The sequence below is a fragment of the Neofelis nebulosa genome, chromosome 6 (assembly GCF_028018385.1).
Source record: "Neofelis nebulosa isolate mNeoNeb1 chromosome 6, mNeoNeb1.pri, whole genome shotgun sequence".
Taxonomy (NCBI): Eukaryota; Metazoa; Chordata; class Mammalia; order Carnivora; family Felidae; genus Neofelis; species Neofelis nebulosa.
Window position 1 is genome coordinate 123238442 of NC_080787.1, and position 23043 is coordinate 123261484.

Here is a 23043-nt window from a genome sequence, read left to right on the forward strand (position 1 = left end):
AAGCATGGAGCCTGCTTAAAATTCTCTCTCCCTCTCTCTCTGCCCCTCTCCGCTCACTCTCTCTCAAAATAAATAAATAAACTTTAAAAAAAAGTATTAAAAAACACTCAAAACTCAACAGTAAAAACAAAAAAGTAACCCAATTAGAAAAAGAGTGAAGAAACACATCACTGAAGAAGAAATACAGGCACCAAGAAGCACATGAAAAGATGTTCAATACGATCAGCCTTTGGTGAAGTATAAAATAAAACCACCAAATCACCACACACCTATCAGAATAGCTAAAATAAAAATTAGTGACATCACCAAATGCCCATGAGGAAGTGAGGAAACTGGGTCATTCAAACATTGCTGGTGGGAATGTAAACTGGTTACAGCCACTCTGGCAAACAGTTTGATAATTTCTTAAATACTAAACATTCAATTACCATATATGACTCAGCGATTTCACTGCTGGGCATTTATCCTAGGAAAATGAAGACTATGTTTATACAAAAACCTGTATACAAGTGAACATAGCAACTTTATTCGTAACAGCTCAAACTGACCAGAGATCCTTCAGCTGGTAAATGGCTAAACACACCGTGATACATCCATACCATGGAACACTACTCAATACCAAAATAGGAAGGAACTATCAGATGCACTTGACCCACAAAATAAGCAGTGTGAATCTCCAAGAGAATTATGCTGAGTGAAAAAAGCTAATCCCAAAGTGTTACATACTGTAATATTCCAATTATATAATATTATTGAAATAACAGAATTATAAAGGTAGAGAACAGATTGTGGTTGGAAGGAGGGGGTGGGGGCGGGAGCAAAGTAGGCATGGCTGTAAAAGGGCAACAGGAGGCATCTTTGTGTTTGAATGTTGTAAATGGAAATTTTCTACACATTGACTTTATCGATGCCATTATCCTGGGTGTGACAGTATAGTTTTTGCACAGTTACCACGGGGTAAACTGGGTGGAGGGTACATGAGAGGGATCTCTGTACTGTTTTGTTTTTGTTTTTTTTTTTTACTAGTTATCTCAAAACGAAAGCATGCTAATAAAATAGTAGCATTAAACATGTTTTACATTGTATAGAATGGCCTCTTCATTTTCAACGTCCATGCCATTCCAAAGCAACGTATTGGTCAGTTGCCTCCATTCCAGGCTTGAGGAGTTTAATGTAACATAGAAAACTTCTCAATTACTAAGAGCTATATTTGATCATAGATCAGGAAAAGACACAACTGGGAAGTCCAAATTTAGAATAAATGCTATCTTACTGCATCCAAGATAGAACGAATTTAAATGATATATGACGGTTACCTTATTGAATTGTGGCATCCTCCCCACCACAAAGTAGTAATTAAATCTTAAAAGGTTATGGTAACCTTTGGGGAGCTTATAACATTAAGTCTGGCACTGAAAATAGGTCAGATGTGGTCCGGTACACTGAGAACGCCTTTAAATGAATTTAAAATGACCACAGCACCTGGGTTTGGAAGAATGAAATAAAATACAATATTCTCCACTACATTATACTTTGGCTGTTTATTTCTGGAATCTGCTTTGATTCGAAAGCTTTTCATGATCAGTGGTCTTCGGCTATGCAAGTTACTAGAAGCTTGTATCTTGGTCTTGGGTTAAATCTCTCATTTCTAGAGATGTAAAGTTGGCTCTCTTTACCTGCTCTGGCTTCGGTATGTCAGACCCGCCACTACACAGTGGTATGCAACTTTCAGAAGGTGTCAGAAACTGAAACTCGTACCAGTAAATCCTCACTGAGGATAACCAGCTGCATTTCTAAGTTTTCCACTGATGCTAACAGGTTTTGGAGTTAGCAACTACTGTTTAGCAGTACTTACCGTAAACACTTAAAAATCTGTACTTTGGGTTTGCCAGAGTGGGAATTAGTGCCCTTTCAAGTTTATTTAAAGACTCGGTTCAGTTCTAGCAGACTCCCTCTCAAACAAGTAGGGGTGTTACGCACGTAACGACTGCACAGGAAATCTGGTTTTGCCTTCCACCACTTACATTTGAAGGAGAAATGCCATCGCTACACAAAACCTACAGGAATCCCACTCTGAGTAATTAAGTGACCAACCTCTTAAAAATCTGCCAGAAGCAGCGGTGTCTATAAAAATCTATCTAGTGGGTCAGTTATTTAGTTCTATTTCTGCCCTTAAAATGAGGATTATTTGGAGAAAAAGATATCATGTAATTTTCTGTTAACTAAGTAAGTGCCAAAACGTAGGATTAAAATGGCCATTTTGATGCATTTGAATTATGAGAAAACGGGTTAACAGGAGAAAATATCGTTGCATTCTGTCAAAGAAGTGGTAGTGTAGCTCTTTTCGGGCTCCTGCTGGTGAAAATTTTGCTAAGTGTTTCCTTGCTTGAGACATCAGGCTGTTCAAACCTTATGGTGGACGGAAGAGGTCTGGGATCCACAGGGCAGGGTTTCATTTTCTTTAGTGAATCATGAAAATACACAAACGATCTTTTTTTTTTTTTTTTTTTTTTCTGGGAAAGGAGGCTGCCTGATAATGTTCTTTACTGGTAATGAGAATTTTTCATTATCTTTAAACGAACCAAAAATGTCATTTAACTCATAACTTGCCCAAACAACTAAATCCCATTTTATTTTTTATTTTTTTGCAGCAACCTGGTAATGTATAAACAGTAGTCGTTTCTGACTTAAAAAAAAAAAAAAAAAGTAAATGCTGAATACATTGCCCTTGTAAATTGTTCTTTACTATTAAGGTGGACAAGGACTTTTTTCTTTATACAGGTTTTATCTTTTATTGTGTTCTTTTTTTCTACATGAAGAAACAAAACATTACAGCAACTAGAAATATTATTCCACACTTTTCTTGCTAAACCACAGACTGATTTTGTGGAACAAAAGGTCTTCAAAAATCACGTTTCATTATAAATTTGTCCAAAAAGGTTGATATTCAAAATGCTGCTTTTGTGTGTACAAAATTCTACATTAAAAAAAAAAAAAAAAAAGCAGCAAAGACCGTGAAGGATCCAGGGGCAGCCTTCTTCCAAGTGCAGCGTTCTGTCGACGACACAGATGCCGTTGCTGGGCCCGCGGGGTGCTCCGGGGACCTGACTCCAGACGCTGCCTTCGTGGTTTGCTGTCTTCAGCCAAGCCCCATCTGTGCCCACATGTATACTTTTCTAGAGTTGATCCCATGCCTACTAAAGACAAGCTGTTTTACGCTGCGATGGCACCCGTTATTCCTTTGCCAGCAATCACTGTGTAAAACCCAAACACGTTCCTACTTAATGGCCGGTACAACAAACACTTTATGCCACACTGTCGCTCAATGTAAGCACAGAGGCTGGTTAATCTCAATCTGTGTTGCTCGACAATGTCTTTGGAGGACGTTAAAATGAACAGTATGTGTCACCTGATGAGGAAGCTTCTTCAGTTTCAGACTCAGTTGGACTCAGATTCAAATAAGTAGACAGTCCTACCAACTACTCCCATTTTATTGTCCACAGTGTAAGCTTCACCTTCCAAAGCGATTCTAAAACTAACCTAAAGGAAACTTCAAGAACCTGAAAACCTTTGCTATTATTGTACTATGTTTTTCGTTTTATATTTTCAAATCGAGACTATTCTTTGTGTTACAAGCATTCCGGGGTAAAATTTTCCCTCCAAGTCAGTATTTCTCAAAAGAATGCAAGCCACTACAGTTCCTGTTTTTAATCACTGATCTGTGTCCCAGTTAAAATAATTTATAAAATATTACTTTAAATGAAGGTGCTAAAACCAGTCAAAAAATATTAAGTACTTTTGTTATCACTGGGAACTCACCATGAAGTGAACAGAATAAGTGAATGTGCTTATATGAGAATAAACATTTTATCAAGTACAACCCTGGCAAAAAATTGAGCTGACTTGTGGGAGCCATTGGGACTTTTATGTAGCTGTAAGATACTGGCTTCTCACACGAAACAGCACACTTCTTTCATGTTCAAGCAGGTCTGGTGGGCTTGCACTGACCTCAGATCAGGTAGTATTTGTACAAATTCCCCTGCATAGCCCATCTTGTTCACTAAAGCAAGCTGATTTGGGAAACAGAGTCTCAAAGCTTCCAATCACTCACTCACAAGAACGTTTTCTACAGTCTCCTGTAGGAAAACAATGGGAGTTTTGCTGACATGCAAGGTAGCTCCTACTAGTAGCAAAACTTTTAAAGGTTGCCAAAATAAAACACTTAGTAAACTGGTACTCCAGAAAGACAGAAGGGCTGCTGTGTGGTTATGTCAAGTGCTGGTCCCACCAAAGCAGAGTCCTCACAAAGTAGAACTATCCAGACACTTTTAAAATCATCTTTATTCTGGTTGCAAAGACACGCTTTTTACTTAATTATTTTATTTGTTCCCATTTGGAGTCTCATAGCTTGCCATGTAAAACACTGACTTCACTATCAAACTGCTATATAAGAACATTGTTATAAAATACAAACTATAAACTAAGACAAACTTCTTTACAGTATTCGGATTAGTGCATCAAAACAACATTGATTTAAAAAGGCAAGTGGTTAATTGGCAAACATCCAAATTGTTTTCTAATGGAGGACGGTACAAAATGGTATGCAAGGTAAACATTAAATTTTAAGTGTTAGTGCTCAAAAACAATAATTCTGGGAAAGTTGCTCCCCCAAAGTAATTCTGACCCAAGGATATACATGTAGCCATAATTCTGAAGGATTTCAGGGAAGGTAATTAATTTTCCATCCTAATAGCTGTGGAAGTACACAGCAGAATAACAAGTTGTGTCTCCAGATTTCTAACATGGTATGAACTGATTTTTCATACTCTTCCTCCAAATTACATTTAACAGTTATAGTGACTACACATACCCCAGCAAACATCAGACTTAAACAGGTCCTATGCAAAAACAATTATCCTTAGTATTTTACTAGGCAATCTACAGCAAATGTTTAATATATACACATCAGGAGGATGAGATAGTCTAGGAAATTACTCACTGATTTCATTTAGAGTAAACGAAGGTCTTAAGAGAAAACCAACAATAAAAGTTAAATAGATAATTTGTGCTGTTATGAACCAGAAAACGAAAGAAAACAAACCACCACAAACAGGTGGGTTAATTTTCCCTACGTTACTGGGAATATTTCCTCTGCTGGCCCATATCAAAATCAAATTTGACATTTTTAATTGAAGTCACACAAATCTGGGTGCATGTCACTCTGTGACAGAGACAGATGCACACAGAACACGAACACACACACACACACACACACACACACACACACACACACACACCTTTAAATTTACTGATTCCAAAAGCTAAGTCAACAGGGCAAATAAATTATAAATGAAAAGCATATACATCGTGGACAAAACCTCAGAGTTACTAGATTGAAAAGCACAGAAGTTACGCCAGCAGTGATACCAAGAAAACTTTCAGTATTAGAAAATATCAGATTGAATCTAAAAGAAACTTCCCCCTGCCAAATAAAAATAACAAAGTATGGGAGCCATCCTTTATGCAGTAGCTTTAGAATAATAATAATAATAATAAAAAAAATGATTACAGGAATCTTCGTACATAATTTAGAGAATGTAGTGCAACAGTGTGCTCCTTTATAATTCAGCCTTTCACTCTCCATATGATGAGACCGAGAATTACAAGTCCGATGACAATGATAAAAATGATGATGCACAGGGTTTTTCTGGATTTGCGCTACAGATGCAAAAACAAAAAAACATGTTTATATGTGTAGGGGAGCATCTCTATAGCAACTGAAAAATCATTTGGTTCATTTCTAGAGTAAAACCAATAGTAATTAACTGCCCTCAGATTTTTGGCTATACTTTTTTGCTTCTCCAAAATCTCTACAAATACAAATGGCACTATTCTTTCAAAAAATAGTCTTCTTAAATTAGTGGTTTAATTCAGGGGCTAATCATTCAACCTTTATCGGTCATTTTTCTGGGCTTAAAAAAGAGACGCAAATAGGTTACTGACTTAAAAAGACTGAGGTTACCTATGTGTAAAAACTAAGAACAGCTTAAAAGCTTACACATTTTAAAATTTTTATCAAAGAGTTGCTCTTCAAAATGAGTTCTCTGAAAATATCAACAAACATGAATGCTTGGCAATTTTTCCTGAAGTATTAGTTTCCAAAATTCCCATTCTTCAATATCAACAGAAACCGCATGAAAAATCTCAACATACAAATAAAAACCAAACAGCTAAAAAGTTATAATACAGTCATTTAAAATACAAAGGTTAAAAGTTTTGTTCCGTTCTTCATTTCTGGCCCAGCTGTAGATTTCCAGATTTCTTTAATGGCTTGCGTATCTCACAGCAACATGCAGGAATCCTTTTTCTTACAAAGTAAAAAAATCTGTAAATTTTCTTTGTGTCGACTAGGAGTACCATAAAATTTCCAGAAAGATAGGTTTCTGTGAAATTCTCCTGAAAACTATAATGACTTTCCGTATACCACATAGTCAGCAACTTTTTCAACTGAATATTCCTCATAAATGAAGCACGATTTCTCTGAAGTTTCAGCAGCATCCTGCCTGCGTATTTTCCCCAGACTCCACGTGAGTACCACAGACACAAGTATAATACACCTTTAAGAACAATCACAGGCTCCCCACTACAGGACATCTGCGCCCAGGGCACCCTCGCTAGCGTGGGGTGGGGGGTAGGGTACTGCAGCAATAAGAGCCTCTATCAGCTGCCCTTCCACTCAGGGTTCACCCACACTATTGAGAAGTGCCACATTTTGCAGAGACATGACTTTAATACCAAGGCCTCCAAGGAGAACTGGAGGAAGCTGCTTTTCTCCCCAGTGCTTGTGCTGCATGGCTCTTTCCTTCTCCCTCCAGGGCCCGTGGGGTTAAGTATGGGGCAGCTCCAGATACGGAGGTGAGAAGACTGGGAAGATGTGCTCCTTTTCCCCAGGGTGGAGGTAGGCTGGCCCTTCCCCAAGGGGAAAGTAAAACTTGGAGACATATCTACACCCCTCCAAAATCCAAAAGCAAAACAACATGGCAGGTAAGCCTAGTTACTGATACATCCTGCTAACCGCTATGTTTTGAGCAGTTGTAACCTAGCATCTGTGGCTATGTGGGTGTGTTCAACTATTTATGAATGATACGTCCAGTCTGTGACATTAATTCTGCTGAGCCACACACCTGAATCACTGGCCCACAGAAGGTAAAGGTGAGTGACAGTTACTGCATCACTGAATACAACGGGCTGTAACTCAGCAATTTCTACAGAGCTTCATTGTTCTCAATGTATCACCAAGGATGCAGTGGTTTGTCTAGTGAAAAACGGCACTGCAACGAAAGGAAACTTCTGGGGTTAGTAACAAAGGTGAAAAGCAACTGAAAATACCTAAGATGGTGACAATATCTTAGATATTTTATAAGAAGGCAATAAGGTCTGAGAAAATAATTATAAACAACGACAAAAAGGGGAGTTTTAAAAGGGCCTTATCCTTATTGCCTTCATATCATAAGCTATATGAATAGCTCATGGTCCTAATGTTGGTGGAGTACTTTCACATACTTTCTGTTTGTCACATATAGAGGGACTCCCTGTATTAACCTGAATCACATAAGAGATCAATTCATTCCTGAAGGGTCTGCTGAATGTGGACAGAATACCTAGTGATCAGGGGCACTCCAAGTGAATATATTGCCATAGGAATTAAGAGAACTCTCTAGAACAAAGATCTTTGCCTCCTTGGTGCAGAAAGTCATGGACCAAAAAAAAACAAAAACAAAAACAAAAAAAAAAAACAAGGCTGAAAGGAAAGAGTGAGAGAAACAAAGGGTGAGGGCTGGCATCAGAGATCACCAGCTGTGAGAAATGCCTAGAGGTATCTCCTGCTCCCCTCAGGACTCTAAACACTGAATTTCCTATCCCTGTGGGCCACAATTCTGGTTCAACCCTGGGAACAGACAGGCTATTTTTTTTTTTTTTAATGTTTATTTATTTTTGAGACAGAGAGAGACAGAGCATGAACGGGGGAGGGGCAGAGAGAGGGAGACACAGAATCTGAAACAGGCTCCAGGCTCTGAGCTGTCAGCACAGAGCCCGACGCGGGGCTCAAACTCATGGACCGTGAGATCATGACCTGAGCCGAAGTCGGCCGCTTAACCGACTGAGCCACCCAGGCACCCCAAGACAGGCTATTTTTTATACTGACCAGGTATCTGACCTGTCTTCCATGGGATTTTAAACTTGAACATCTCCAGCTACTTTACACCCGACTGATCTCTCGATCTCTCTCTCTCTCACACACACAGAGCTGCAACTCAAAGTTATGAGGTAATTTACTGCAGTAAATATTACCTGATATTCTGCTGCTCTTGACAGCTGCTGGTTTGCTTGCTGAACGTGCACCTCCGCGTTTTCCACGTTGGCTTCTATGCTATCTTTAAAAGAAAAGAGACATACAGACATGCAAAACTGCTAGACGGGTGCTGATGCCCCAGTAAGAGAGCTGCACACGTCACAAGATTTCATTCAACGTAAGATCAACCATGTTCACTATTCAAATGTTAACATCAGTAGTATGTGGGTGAAGTCAAAATTTTTGTTAAATTGGCTGTAACTCTTCCCTGCACTATTTCTCAAATGATCCAAATGACACACAAATATTTGAAAAGAAACTGGATCATCTTCACTACAACACAGCCCCAGGTCTACCTGGTTACCCCCGAAGTGTACTATTTAGTCTGCGGGCTCCAATGGCCAATGCGGTACTAAACATCTAACAACTGTTCCTGAGGGTAAACAGAGTATCGAAAACCAGCACTTGCTCTGTGGTCATCATCAAGCTACTTCTGTGCTGAAACCCAGCCCCCCTGGGGAACCCATGAGCCTTCGTAAGTTCTCCTTCCCTAGCTGCTCTGGCCTACAGGTGGAAATGGGGTCACCCTGCAGCACGAGATCACTGCCTCTCCCTCCTCCCTACCAACTCTCAAAAGGAGAGCTCATGCTTGCAAATGCATCCAACCCCCTTGTAGCAAACATGGTCTTTCCTTCATTCTTGGAATATTTTAGCTCTAGATTCACTTTGATGCTTCTGCTATTATACAACTGGAGATTTCACCAGCCAATTGTTGACCTGCTAATACTCAGCCTTCTCAGTGCCCTGACCACACATTTTCAATGACTTTGCCTATTCTCCTTTTCCGGGCACCGACCTCCATGATTGTATCCCAAACCTTATCACGACCAATAACTGCAGTTTCTCTATAAACTCAGTTCCACACCTCAGTCTCTGAGCATCACGTGACCTTTACAGCACACTCTTTTGAAAACCATGACTTCACTGACCCTAGCACTATGTCACTGTCCCTCAACACACTGCCTGTCCTCACTTTCCTCCTTACCCAGCTGAGATCCCCAGGGCTACCACTTGCCCACACTTTCTTACATTCACCCTTGGCTCCCTTGCCACCTACTTTAGTCAGATTTATGTGACAAAACCCCAACCTGAACCCTTGCAGCTGACCATGGGAGCAAAAAACCAAACTGACATTAATTTATTTCACCTCAAATTCCTGCCTGCCAAGCAAACCTACCTCATTTCAACATATCCAAAAATTGTTGATTCCTAGCCCTCTATACTAGCTGGAGTTACAGATTCCTACATCTTAGAAAATGGCAACATCATTGTTTTCCTGGGCTTGGCTAAAACCTTAAAGAAAGAGTTGTCCTTGAATTAATTCTGCCTCATATCCACATCCAGCCAGTCAGTAAATCCTTTTGGTTTTACATTTTAAAACTATCCAGAATTCCACTACCTCTCACCACTTTGCTACTTCCATCTTTTTATTTTATTTTATTTTATTTTATTTTATTTTATTTTATTTTATGAGGAGAACATTAGCAGGGGAGAGGGACAGAAGGAGAGAGAAAGAGGGAGAACGAGAGGGAGGGAGGGAGGGGGAAGGGTGGTGGAGAACCTTCAGACTCCACGCTCAGTGCGTGTATCATGCTCAATTTGTATCAAGTTGCTTGATTTGCGAATATTGAACCACCCTTGCAAACCGGGAATAAATCCCACTTAATCATGGTGAATGGCTTTTTTTTTTTTTTTAATTTACATCCAAATCAGTTAGCATATAGTGCAACGATTTCAGTAGATTCCTTAGTGCCCCTTACCCATTTAGCCCATCCCCCTCCCACAACCCCTCCAGTAACCCTCAGTTTGTTCTCCATATTTATGAGTCTCTTCTGTTTCGTCCCTTCCTGTTTTTATATTGTTTTTGTTTCCCTTCCCTTGTGTTCATCTGTTTCATCTCTTAAAGTCCTCATATGAGTGAAGTCATTTGATTTTTGTCTTTCTCTGACTAATTTCACTTAGCATAATACCCTCCAGTTCCATCCACGTAGTTGCAAATGGCAAGATTTCATTCTTTTTGATTGCTAATACTCCAATGTATATATAAACCACATCTTCTTTATCCATCCATCCATCGATGGACATTTGGGCTCTTTACATACTTTGGCTATTGTCGATGGTGCTGCTATAAACATGGGGGTGCATGTGTCCCTTCGAAACAGCACGCCTGCATCCCTTGGATAAATGCCTAGTAGTGCAATTGCTGGGTTGTAGGGTAGTTCTATTTTTAGTTTTTGAGGAACCTCCATACTGTTTTCCAGACTGGCCGCACCAGCTTGCATTCCCATGCTGCTTCCATCTTGATCCAAGGCAACACACTGCCCACCCAGATTGCAGCGATCACCTTTTAAGTGGTCTCTTTGCTTTTAGTCTTGCCCTTTGATAGTCTGCTCTCAAACTAGTAGCCAGTGTGAGTGTTTTAAAACCTAAGTCAGGGCAGGTGCCTGGGTGGCTTGGTTGGTTGAGCATCCAATTCTTGATTTCAGCTCAGGTCACGATCCTAGGATTGTGGGATCGAGCCCCACATCGGGCTCCACACTGAGTATTGATCTGCTTAAGATTCTGCTTCTCCTTCTCTCTCCTTCTGCCCCTCTCCTCCATGTGCACTCACTCTTTCTCAAAATACAATACAATACAATTAAAAAAAAAAAAAAAAAAAAAAAACCTAAGTCAGATGATAACACTCTGCTCAAATCCTCCTGTGGCTTTCCATCCATTAGTAATAATAAAAGTCCTCATAATGGCTCAGGATCTTATATGATGCTGAACTTTATGATTCCTGACATCATCTCCCACTCCCTCTTACTCATTTCACTCACCAAAAGCATCAGACATGCTCCTACCTGAAGGCCTTTGCAACTGTCCTTTGCTCTGCCTAGAAGATTTTCTTTCACTTACTCCCTTATTTTCATGAAGACGTCACTAAAATGTCACTTACCAGTAAGGTCTTACCTGACTACCCTAGAAGAGGCGTAACATTCTCTACTGCAAGCAGCCCCATCCTCCTACTTTTGCTATTTTCCCCGATAGCACTAATCAGCATTTACTTACTTTTCTTTCCTTTTATAAAAATTCTCTCTCTCCTCCAATTAGATTATAAGATTCATGAAAGCAGGGTCTTTTACCATTTGTCTAATTTCAGCTAAATCCCCAATGCCTAGATTTGTGCTTGCATATACTAGGCACTCAATAAATATTGACTGGATGAATGAAAGAACTGGTTTTTGAAATTTTATCCTGTGATCTACTGTAACTACAGAGAAGGGTAAGAATGGACACAAAACACTTATTTGTAGCAAAGTATAGGTCCAAGTATTTAAACTGAACCAAATTCAGAGAATATACTGAATGTATCTTTAGATACATCCACTGGTATCTTCATATTTCCAAATGATAAAAATGATCAGGATTTTGACCAGTCCAGATAGTTATACCTTAACTGAAAAGCTATCACATTTAAAACTTATAGGGAGTCTTAGTCACTGATTATTTTTTAAAAGAATCTATAAAAGAATGCTTACCATCTAATACAACTAAATTAATCTACCAAAAAGATAGCAGAATAAATGATTAGGCAAATAGCTACCTATTCCTTCCAATCTAAAAGATAAGATAGCGGGGCGCCTGGGTGGCGCAGTCGGTTAAGCGTCCGACTTCAGCCAGGTCACGATCTCGCGGTCTGTGAGTTCGAGCCCCGCGTCGGGCTCTGGGCTGATGGCTCGGAGCCTGGAGCCTGTTTCCGATTCTGTGTCTCCCTCTCTCTCTGCCCCTCCCCCGTTCATGCTCTGTCTCTCTCTGTCCCAAAAATAAATGAAAAACGTTGAAAAAAAAATTAAAAAAATAAAATAAAATAAAATAAAATAAAAGATAAGATAGCATGCACAATTATAAATAGCACAAGTTTTGCAGAAAGTGCTTGGTGGGATGAGAATTAACAGGGGTTGAGATGGAAACCAGGGGTCCTGCAAATAAGTGGCAATGAGGCTATGTGGTGCCTTCCATGGTCTCTGCAGCAGCAGGTTCTTGTTAGATTTAGAGACTCAAATAAATGAAGCTGGTTGATTTGATCAGTAGGAGCCAAAAAGAAGATCTGTTTTAGATAATGCCAAGGGTAATGCTTTGTCTGTTGCAGAGGCTGTGCTTTTAATACTAGGGGGTCTGAAAGAGAGAGGGGTTACTCTCGGTTGAGAAGTAACCACAGGTAGAGGCACCTGGGTGGCTCAGTCCGTTAAGCATCTGACTTTGGCTCAGCTCATGATTTTGGGGTTCACTGAGTTCGAGCCTGGTCGGACTCTGTGCTGACAGCTCAGAGCCTGGAGCCTGCTTCAGATTCCATGCCTCCCTTTCCCTCTCGACCCCCAGCTCATGCTCTGTCTCTTTCTTTCAAAAATAATTTTTTTTTTAAAAAGGTGGGGGGGGGGACTTGGGTTGCTCTGTCGGTTAAGCATCCGACTTCAGCTCAGGTCATGATCTTGTGGTTTGTGAGTTCGAGCCCTGCATTGGGCTCTGTGCTGACAGCTCAGAACCTGGAGCCTGCTTTGGATTCTTTGTCTCCCTCTCTCTCGGGCCCTCCCCTGCTCACACACTTTCTCTCTCTCTCTCAAAAATAAAAACAAAACAAAAAAGAAGTTATCACAGGTAAATTGCTATAGACTGTTCCTACTTCAGCAGGGCTTACCTATTACATCTCCTTGCTCGTGAATCATCATTCCCAAATCTTTAAATATTTCATTAATATCCATAATATCAGCCTGAGAGAAAAAAGCACATATTATTACAATCAGAAATTCAGCCCCCAACCCACAAAAGGCAAAAATTAAGTGAGAATGCATGTAGACTTAAACCATAAATTTTGGAAATATCAGGAAACTACTTTACTATAATTAATCCTAAGTAACATGACCTTGAACAACTGTAACCAGTTCTTTAAAAGTAAGTTTGTGACGTTAAAAATACCAAACGAGGCAGCATAGAAACCAGGAATCTATGAGAGAAGGGCCCTGGGTTACTGAGTTTATGTTCATGTAATCTGATAGTTTTGTTATCACTAGCAGTATTTCCTCACAAGAGTAAAACAAATTATTGTTAGGCTATATTTCTAGTAAAAACTTACACATCAATTTGACACTGTAAAAGTACAAAACATTAGGTATAAATTTAAAGTCTCACATTAATAAATTTGATTATGCAATGGAATAGTGATGAAGAAGTTATAAATTTACTTTTCTTTAATATCCAATAACTTTTATTTTGCCCTATTAAAGAATAAAGTTAAAATATTTTATGGGGGGGGGGAATTTACATATTCATCCTGTGCCTTATTTCCCTGCCTATAAAATGGTGATGATGACAACACAGTTAACTACTTCACAGTTTTTAGGGGAACTAAATGAGATCATGCAAAAAATTGATCACATGGGGCTTGAAAACCCTTAATAAACTGTAGCTACTGTTAGCTATTATCAGCCCACCTTCTAGAGAATAGGTGGGTTCCACAAGAACTGAGGTTTACTAATCCCTTTAGAGCTCTTTGAGGTCAAGAACATGTTACAGAGAAATAAGATACGTGTCAAGCCCCTGTCCAGTCTCACTCAGGCGGGTCTGAGGTGCACCATGTGCTACAGAAGCCATCCAGGCTCCCTGAACACACATCTCTGAACTGAGATTTCCTCCGTGTGAAGGACCTGCAGTGGTGACCTGACAGGATAAAAAACAAATCTGGAGACGAGGGAGGTCGGGTCTCTCATTTTAGCACAAATTCTAAAGGGATTTATTTTTTAAAAGGGAATTATTCTCATTGGTAAGAAATACCCCTACACTGATACATTTAGTTTTCTTTCCCAGCCCCTCCCCCAGAATTGTCACAAACACACTGAGAACACAGCTGCCACCCAATGGCCACACAAAGCTTACCTCAAGTTGCCTAATAGAAGATTCTCTCTCATGAATAAGGCGGAGGTCATCTTCTGTAATTTCTTCATCCTGCACCTGCACCTGAGGTTGAGCTTGGCTAACAGGCAGAATATGGAAAAAAGCAAAAAAAAAAAGACTGGTATTAAAATAGTAGGAATTCTTTTCCTATTTCAGAAATACGAAATAGAGTATCTTTTCTTCAAAGTCAGAGAACTGCTTAAATTTCTTAAATTTTAACACTATAACAGAAGTATTAATCACATTTTCTCATGTTTCATTTCATTTACATTACTTTTCAGAGTTAATATTTAATTACTGGAAGCTATATTTAGCAACTGGGTATTTCTTCTTGGTTGACTTCAACCTCACATGAGGAAATAATCTACATCAAATAATAAGTCAATAACATTTGGATATATCATTATTTACAAATTATTACTGCTATATTGAAATATTATATACATTATACATATATATATTTAATCTTTATTTTATTTATTTTGAGAGAGACAGAGCAAGTGAGCAGGGGAGAGGCAGAGAGAGAGGAGGAGAGAGAGAATGTGAAGCAGGCTCTTGCACTGTCAGTGCAGAACCTGAGGTGGGGCTCGAACTCACGAACCATGAGATCATGACCTGGGTTGAAATCAAGAGTCGGACACTTAACCGACTGAGCCACCAGGCACCCCAGCATGTTTTATATATTTATATATTTTATAAATAACTATTTTGAAAAAAAGTTTAAATTTATTGCTATTTATAAATAACTGAGGATATTTAAGATATAAGAAACTGAAAGCTTTCATTCTGTTCTAGAGACCATAATATATAGAGTGAATTTGGAAAATTATCTTTTGATCAGTATGTTTTGTATTTCTTACCTTTCCCAGGATACAAGATTCCTTTCCTTTGAGGTGTCCTCAGGAAAACCACCCTGAATAATTTAGTAATAGGACAGATTGAGAAAGGGCAAAGAAAAAACACACAACACTCACATTTTCTCTTATAATAATGTAATCTGATTTATGTACGCATGTGCGCACATGGGTAGAGAAAAGAGAAATGTTCTTGTTCTAATTTTTTAGGTCAAGTGCTTCAAGTAATATTAAAATTGTATCCTAAGCTGACAAGAAAGGAATTTATTAAATATTCCAAACGGCCAAATAATAAATATTATTTGATTAAAATATAATATAGTCCTGGAACCTCTACATTAAGGAACAAGGAAACATCTTACAATAGTTTCTAAGGGAATATAAAATTAGATTAACTAAAAATTCCACTTTAACTTATCCTTACATTTATTTTCTCTTATATTTATTTTCAATATTCACACAATAATTCACTCTGTTCATTTTCATCATTTTCATATAACCCGGGAGTAAAGTGTTCCCTGCATCAGTCCAGACAGAAAGTGACAACTTCTAGTAGAAATCAATGTGGGACTGTCACTCAGGATCTGACCTCTCATCTTTTCTGACAAAATGTTCCCATATTCTTATACAGTCATCTGTAATTTTGGTTCTATATCATGGACAAAATAACTACAACATTACAGAACTACCATCCTTCTTAAAATTGAAAAACCTGAAAATAAATATTCAAATATTAATGTCCAGAATAGTCACAGATTGTTCTGACTTAAAAAAATGCCAGTGTAGTCTTTCAAGGGAACGACATGTTCACTTTATAACGCCCCATTAAATACTTACAGATACTCTGGAACTGGCTCTTACTCGAGCAACAAACTCTTTCTCTTTCTCAGCAGCTTCCCTCTGGACCTTTTGAAAGTTTGTCAGTGATGTCGTGAATTGAGCCACTAAGCGATCCTTCTGTATTTTCCTCTGACGCTAGATGAAAGGGGAGAAACGTACTAGAATCAAACTGTGAAGTTCTAGAGAATTCGTAGAAGTTGTTTCACCAGTACTTGGCTCTTTATTTTATTCTGAAATTTTCACTCACTCCCCAATTATGGGGCCTCACTGATTAACTTTCAATTACATTTCGACAGTGTGTCCAAATACTATGTATATTTACCACCTTGAGACAAAAGGTCCAAAATGCTGGATTTCTCACCTCGTATTTCCATCCTAAAGACTGGGCCATGATTTTGAGATTATTTTGAAGTAGCTCCTTTTGTTCTCTTTTTAGGAAAATAAAACCTTGTACTCTTACCTAAGTAGTCACTTCCACTAAGTAATAAGCAAGGAAACAAATATGTGCCCCTAGGAAACCTCACATCTTGAATGAGTGTGCACGTCGCAAGGAGTCAGCCCTGGAAAGCCAGGAAACAATTACTCAGGAAGCATTTTCTGAGCACTTGCTTAATTATGGGTCAGGGCAACTTCATGGAAATAATTCTTGTTTTATTGAACCACAGGATACTACCTGGGCAATTAAATATAGTTTTGTGTTCTGTGAACTAATCTCAGATACAATTTTTCCCCCTTGATTTCCTTTCTAGCATAACAGTTCAAAGACCCTACAATGCATGTGATTTCTTTCACATTCAATACATCAACAATGTGTCTTAAGGCTTGATACCTGTTCGCTGGGGGTGGTGGGCAGGGATCCAAACTCTTTAATGTACTTATCTGTCTCTTTGGCAAGTTGGTTAGTATACTGCTGCTTCTGTTGCCTACAGTGAGAAAACACACATTATTGCCAAAGAGCGAAGAGATTTAAGTTACAATGCTGCCAGTTGAATCAATCCTGATGAATACTTTGATAAAAATCCCCCCCCCCTTTTTTTATAGGCTGGCTCTAAATCTTCTCTATGAAAACAAAAATGTCCAGGTTCTATTTTTTGATAGATATTGAGCAAATATTACACGGAAAGTTCTTTACTCACACATGGCAACCAAGCTTTGAGAAATCAGTAGTCATTTAGAAAGGAAGATGACTGGAGCCAAAGGCAGACTGTGGGATGTGTGATGTTGCAGATAATTTGGGGGGTTGGGGGGAGCCTTTTGTCTGCATCCTGCAACTGGCAGGTTAGCTGAATAAATGACGAAGGTCTGTCGCCTGAGACTCTGTCCAGTTCTCAGGGCTGGAGGTACCTGTATCCTCTCCTCTTTCTCTATCTGGACATTTGTATCCTTCTACAGACTTTTAAAAAAAGAGGGGAGGAGGTAATAAATAATAATATACATTTACTATTTTTTAAGTTTGCTGTGGAAAAAATAATAGCATTTCTCTGTAAAGAGAAAGCCCCGTAAGAAATAAGTTATATTAGTATCTGTATCTATCTTGCTAGCTAGCTTATCAAGTAAAAAAGTCAGATTTTTTAACTAAAGAACTTGACTAAAAACAAAATAAGCTTATACTAATGTGATGCTTTACAAATTACAACATTAGTACTTCTCATTTATATTATCTCTCATTTTAAACACCTATATGAATCATACTTAGGATCCTGTAAAATAATGAGATACTATATAAGAGTATTTTAGAGCACAGATAACTGTATTTGATTGATAAGGAAGAATTACAAACTACTGTTATCTATTTACCAAGTCCACTGCCTTTAACAAACCTTTAAAAATCTTTAGGAAATGAAATACAGCTACATTTCTGAAAAGAAGACCTTACTGATATCTACTTATTCACAGTCTCCACTACCAACCTTAGCAAATATTATAACTATTAAGAATTATGTGTTCCTATTCCCTTTTAGTTTAACAAATGATGGGTTATTATTTAAACTTGGGGCATTTTTACCACCCCAACATCTCTCCACTGCAGAAAACATCAGTATAAATTACACCTAACTATAAATTCTTCAAATTGTACTTCATAAAAAACATGATTTCCTACCATCTATCTTTGAATTTCTTGCTCTTTGCAATTTTTTTTTTTTAAGTTTATTTATTTTGAGAGAGAGAAGAAGCACAAGAGGGGGAGGGCAGAGAGAGAGTGGTGACAGCAAGAATCCCAACCAGGCTCCACACCACCAGTGCCAAGTCTGACGTGGGGCCCGAACTCCCATGAGCCACCCAGGTGTCCCTGCAATTTTTTCCTTCTATAGCTAATGTTGTTTGGGTCTCATTTACTGCATATTTATCACTTGCAATTGGGCTGTAACAACACTGAATTAAGATTTAAGATTCAGGTTCAGAATAATGTTAGGCAAATCATCAAACCCGCCGAGACATATTTTCCTTACAAGCGAAACGAAAATAATTATTTTGATCTATGTATTTCACTCTAATTTTGTAAGATTCAGGTGAGAAACTGTGTAAAAATACTGTAAAATCTGTAACACGACAAAATATCATTGCTGTTCTTCTAGCAGCATATTAATTTACTGAAATATGTACTGCATAACTTCATCAGAACTTTTTATTTTTTTTAAACAGAGGCTAATGCTTTCTGAAATTCAAAGATGTAGGTATAAGTGTTTAGAGGGCTAACAATTCATATTGAGTAAGTACTGGATCTAAACCAAATAAAAATCTAATCACTGAAGGAACTGTCAGCTATGGGAAGAAAATCACATAGAGAAGCTTAGAGTATCATTTTCCAAAAGCCATCAGAACAACCTATTCAGGAAGTGTAAGAAAGGCAACTAAGGAAGTTCTGCTTTGCTGGAGTAAGCTAGCTCTTCAATGAAAAACATCTGCTTACCCGGAACAAGGAAAAACCAACACAAAAGCTTGGTTCAAATAAGGTAGCTGAAAAATTTTATTAATTTTCCATTATTTCTCTGGTGAACATAACATGACATACCATCAAAGCAACCTAACAGTGTTTTTTTTTTTCCTTTCTTTCTTTTTTGTATTAAATACTTACAGTTGTTGCCTAAGTTCAGGTGAATCTTGAGGCGTTCCAAGTTGATTCAGGGTCCTCTGTATTTCCACAGCTATTATGACGGAAAATAAATGTACAATTGTTACAAATGTTAGGGCAATAGAAATTACATTAGAAATTAATACAGGCAACTGGGCACTTAGAAAAAGAAAAAGAGATGAATATAGAAAACGTTGAGAAAAAATTAAAAATGAGTGGTTTATTTAAATCTAATTAGAATAGTGCATTAATTTTCAAGAGGAAATTGTGTGGGGCCATTAACATGTAAAACTGCACTTATGATCCAGAAGTATTTTCTTCCCTGCCCCTCAGAACATTTAGAACAATGGCACACTTAGCTCTAACAGGCATAAAAACTGTAAGGAAAATAACTGTAACAGTTACACAAGTTAGTAGAATATAAAATGAATGAATTATTGTTAATAAACAAGGGAGGAATAATAGAATTGAAATAATTAATTTGGAATTTTCTATGTAATAATGGAGGCAGGCAAGCATCATAAAGAATGCTGAAACCACAAAATAGTCACAGAATCTCAAATTATCCCCACACAGATGACATTAGTTATAAAAGAGTTAACTTCATCTTAGGTAAATTTGTTGCTTAAAACAAAATGATCAAATTTAGCAGCACCAATGAGACAACCCGGCAGGATAAGCTTCCTGATGGGATGCAATGAGAAGGTCATAATATGATCCATGCGATGTTTAACCTGAAACTAATCATGAGGAGAAAAAAATCGGACCAATCTAGATTGCAAGATAATCTACAAAAAAACTGGTCTAGGCTTTTAAAAATGTCATTGTCACGAAAGGGGAAAAAAAAAGACAAGGCAGATGGGCTTTCCAAATTAAAGAACTAAAGCACCCATAAGGCAATGTTGGATTTTGGAGTGGAATCTAAATCGGAATAAAAAACATGCTATAAAAAAAAAAAAAATGTGGGGCAACTGAAGAATCTTGGGTTTCGATTTTGAAATTTGAATTTGGAGAGAGAGATACTAAACAAAAGTGTAAAAACGTCAACAACTGGTGAACCCAGGTAAAAGGTATAGTTCGCTGCCCTATACTTTTCTGTAGGTTTCAAACATTCAAAATTAGAAGTCAAGAGTTAAAATTCATGCTAAGCTCACAAAGTCTATAAACGCGCCAACTTTTTTTTTTTAAAGGTTATTTCTCACAAAAGGGGAGGTCCTATAGCTTTATGCATGTGTGCAGGCAAATAAAATGTCAAGTAGAAGCTGAAAATCCATCTGAAAGTAAAGAATTTACACATATCCAAAAACAGAAAAGAAAAGAAAAGAAAACAAAACAAAACAAAAGAAAGTATGTTCACCATAGCAAACAAAAGAGACGAGCTATAATGCATATTTATTTTTGGTCACCTAATACCTAGAATTCTTAATTATATCCAGATCTTCTTGGTTATAATATCATGATCACTGAGAAGTATATCATCGCAGATCCAGTCTTAGGGAGAAAAAAATCCTGATTGTTAAAGCAATAAAACTGTTTTCAGAGTCTCTGCATTTTGCTTACCTCCACCAAGAGTAATATGGGTAATTAATAATAAGAGACCTCGTAGCAGTCATAAAAAGAAAGGCAGACTCTTAAACGAGGTATTTGTAAACAAAAGCCAGATTTAGTCAGTGCTATTTAGATTTTATAGATACTGAAATTCCTTACAAGTCAAATGTTCTAGCTGATGACCTTCCTCTCACTCTGAAACAATTCTTTTAATAACACAGTATCTTATAAAATGAAGTTAATTAGGAATGCTACCATGATGTTACTGCCTAACAGAATGCACTGAATTGAGTGCTAGATGCTTTTCATGAATGCTTTTTCATGAAGATATAAGTAAAATAAGGCCTCCTACTCTCTCGTCCAAAAAAGGGAAAGAAAGCACATCACGTAAACCCTGAGGGGAAGCAGGAGAGTAAATGCTTCAAATAAAGAGCTACAAAATTGGTCTGCTATGGGAGGGTAATCAAAAAAGCCTAAATGGAGGTGGTACTGGTAACAGTTTCAAAGTGTAAGAAATGGGACACTTCAGTCCTGGAGACTGAAACCTCCGATGCCATACCTGCATATAAATTGAAATAATTACATTACTTACTGTCTCCCTGACTTGAAAGTAAACTAGTCTTATTAGTTTTTGTATATCTAACACTCACCACATTGTTGACACTCAAGGAATATTTTATTTATTCATTCATTTTTTAAAAAGTTTACTTATTTATTTTTGAAAGAGAAAAAGATCATGAACAGGGGAGGGGCAGAGAGAGAGGGAGACAGAGAATCCCAAGCAGACTCCATGCTGTCAGTGCAGAGCCTGAAGTGGGGCTTGAACTCTCAAACCATGAGATGGTGGCCTGAGCCAAAATCAAGAGATGGACACTTAACCAACTGAGCCACAGAGGCACCCCAACACTCAATGAATATTTTAAAAGCTGACCACAAAAGGGCATTAGAAAGAACAAATCTTATGTAAGAAAGGATATGTATTTCTAACATAAAGCATCTGTAAGAAGGGAGTTAAGAAAAGGAAGGGTGCTCAACTAGTCATTTATTCAACATTTACTGAGTATTCACTATGTATCAGGCACAGTGGGAGGGGTTTAGTATGTCAACACTGATTCAAGGTGATCCTTTAATTTGTAGAGCTCTACACTTAAGGCTCAAAGGTATCATGTGATCTGACAAAAGGCCGATGGAAACATAGCTGAAATTACTGAATCAAGCTTAGGAGAAGTATTATGTGGCATTAGTTTAATCCTATTTTATAAACAAAAATGCTGAGAATCAGACGGAATAACTGACTTGTCCAAGAAATCAGTTATTTAGAAGAGCTAAGATTAAAAATGTAGATTTGGGGGTTTTCAAAACAATATTTTCAGTGTGCTACAAGGGCTAGAAGTAAAAGACTTTTTAAAAAAGATTACTGCATAATCTAGGTGTATGTATGCCAAAGCCAACAAGCAAGGAAACACAAAAATAAGTGTATGCTAACTTGGAATAAAGAATTGAGCTGTAAGTTTCATGGCCCTTCGGTGGATCACAAAGGCCGGTCAGCCTGGCTACAACTGATCAGGAAATAAATGCCTGTCCTTTCTTCAGATCTTATGAACTGGCAAGATTCCAGAGACCTCATTTTCAATGACTGGTGTTACCCTTTTACATCAGTGTCAGCAAATTATGGCGTTTTGTACCGCCTTCCAGCTCGGACTAGTTGTTACATTTTTAAAGAATTTAAAAAAAATAGAAAAAACAAACAACAACAAAAAAGAAGAATATGCAGGAGACCAGACGTGGCCACAAAGCTGAAAATATTTACTCTTTGGCCCTTTAGAGAAAAGTTGGCCAATCCCTGTCCTAAATCAGTAAAAACTGCTAAAACTTTGTATTCACAAACTCTGAGTCAGTGTGTTACTTGAATGTACTAAGTACTCACTATGTTACTAAGCCTATGTGGTATAATACTTAACAATGTTGCAAATTTTTCACCAAGCGGGCATGTAAAGGCGGAGTTGAATTTCTGCAACTTTCAGAAAGAATAAGTAATCAGTACATCACAGGTGCTAGTTTGACAGATTATTTCAAGGGCTGCTCTTTTCTCATTAATTTAGAAAGAATTACAGTTACTTTGTTGCATACTGGAGGAAAATTTTTGCAGAGTACCCGCCAGAGTTTCATGAAACATGAAAATTAAGGAACAAATTCTTTACATAACCATAAACAGGGTCTCAAAGAAAAATTCACCTAATACACAGAGGTATGATTAAATCAAGATGCACCTCTATAAGAATGCAATGAACACATTATTTTTGCATTACCTGCACCATTACACTTCTAGAGAGGTGACTTTAAAGAATACATCCCACTTTTCTATAACATAAAGAGAATACTAC

At 37.9% G+C, this 23043-nt stretch overlaps 1 protein-coding gene across 3 annotated transcripts in view; it reads right to left on the bottom strand.

Annotated features, from left to right (window-relative positions):
- Positions 1-4312: 4312 nt before the first annotated feature.
- The window catches only part of STX7 (syntaxin 7), a 42872-nt gene continuing 24141 nt past the window's right edge, over positions 4313-23043 (bottom strand). The window contains exons 3-10 of one of the 3 annotated variants that reach the window (XM_058735297.1): positions 19115-19184; positions 16868-16961; positions 16036-16173; positions 15205-15257; positions 14327-14423; positions 13092-13164; positions 8353-8435; positions 4313-5718 (exon numbers count right to left, since the gene is read on the bottom strand). In XM_058735297.1, the coding sequence (XP_058591280.1) occupies positions 5626-5718; positions 8353-8435; positions 13092-13164; positions 14327-14423; positions 15205-15257; positions 16036-16173; positions 16868-16961; positions 19115-19184 (701 nt within the window). In that variant the 3' untranslated portion in view covers positions 4313-5625. The other 2 variants (XM_058735299.1, XM_058735298.1) reach the window with 2 other exon arrangements.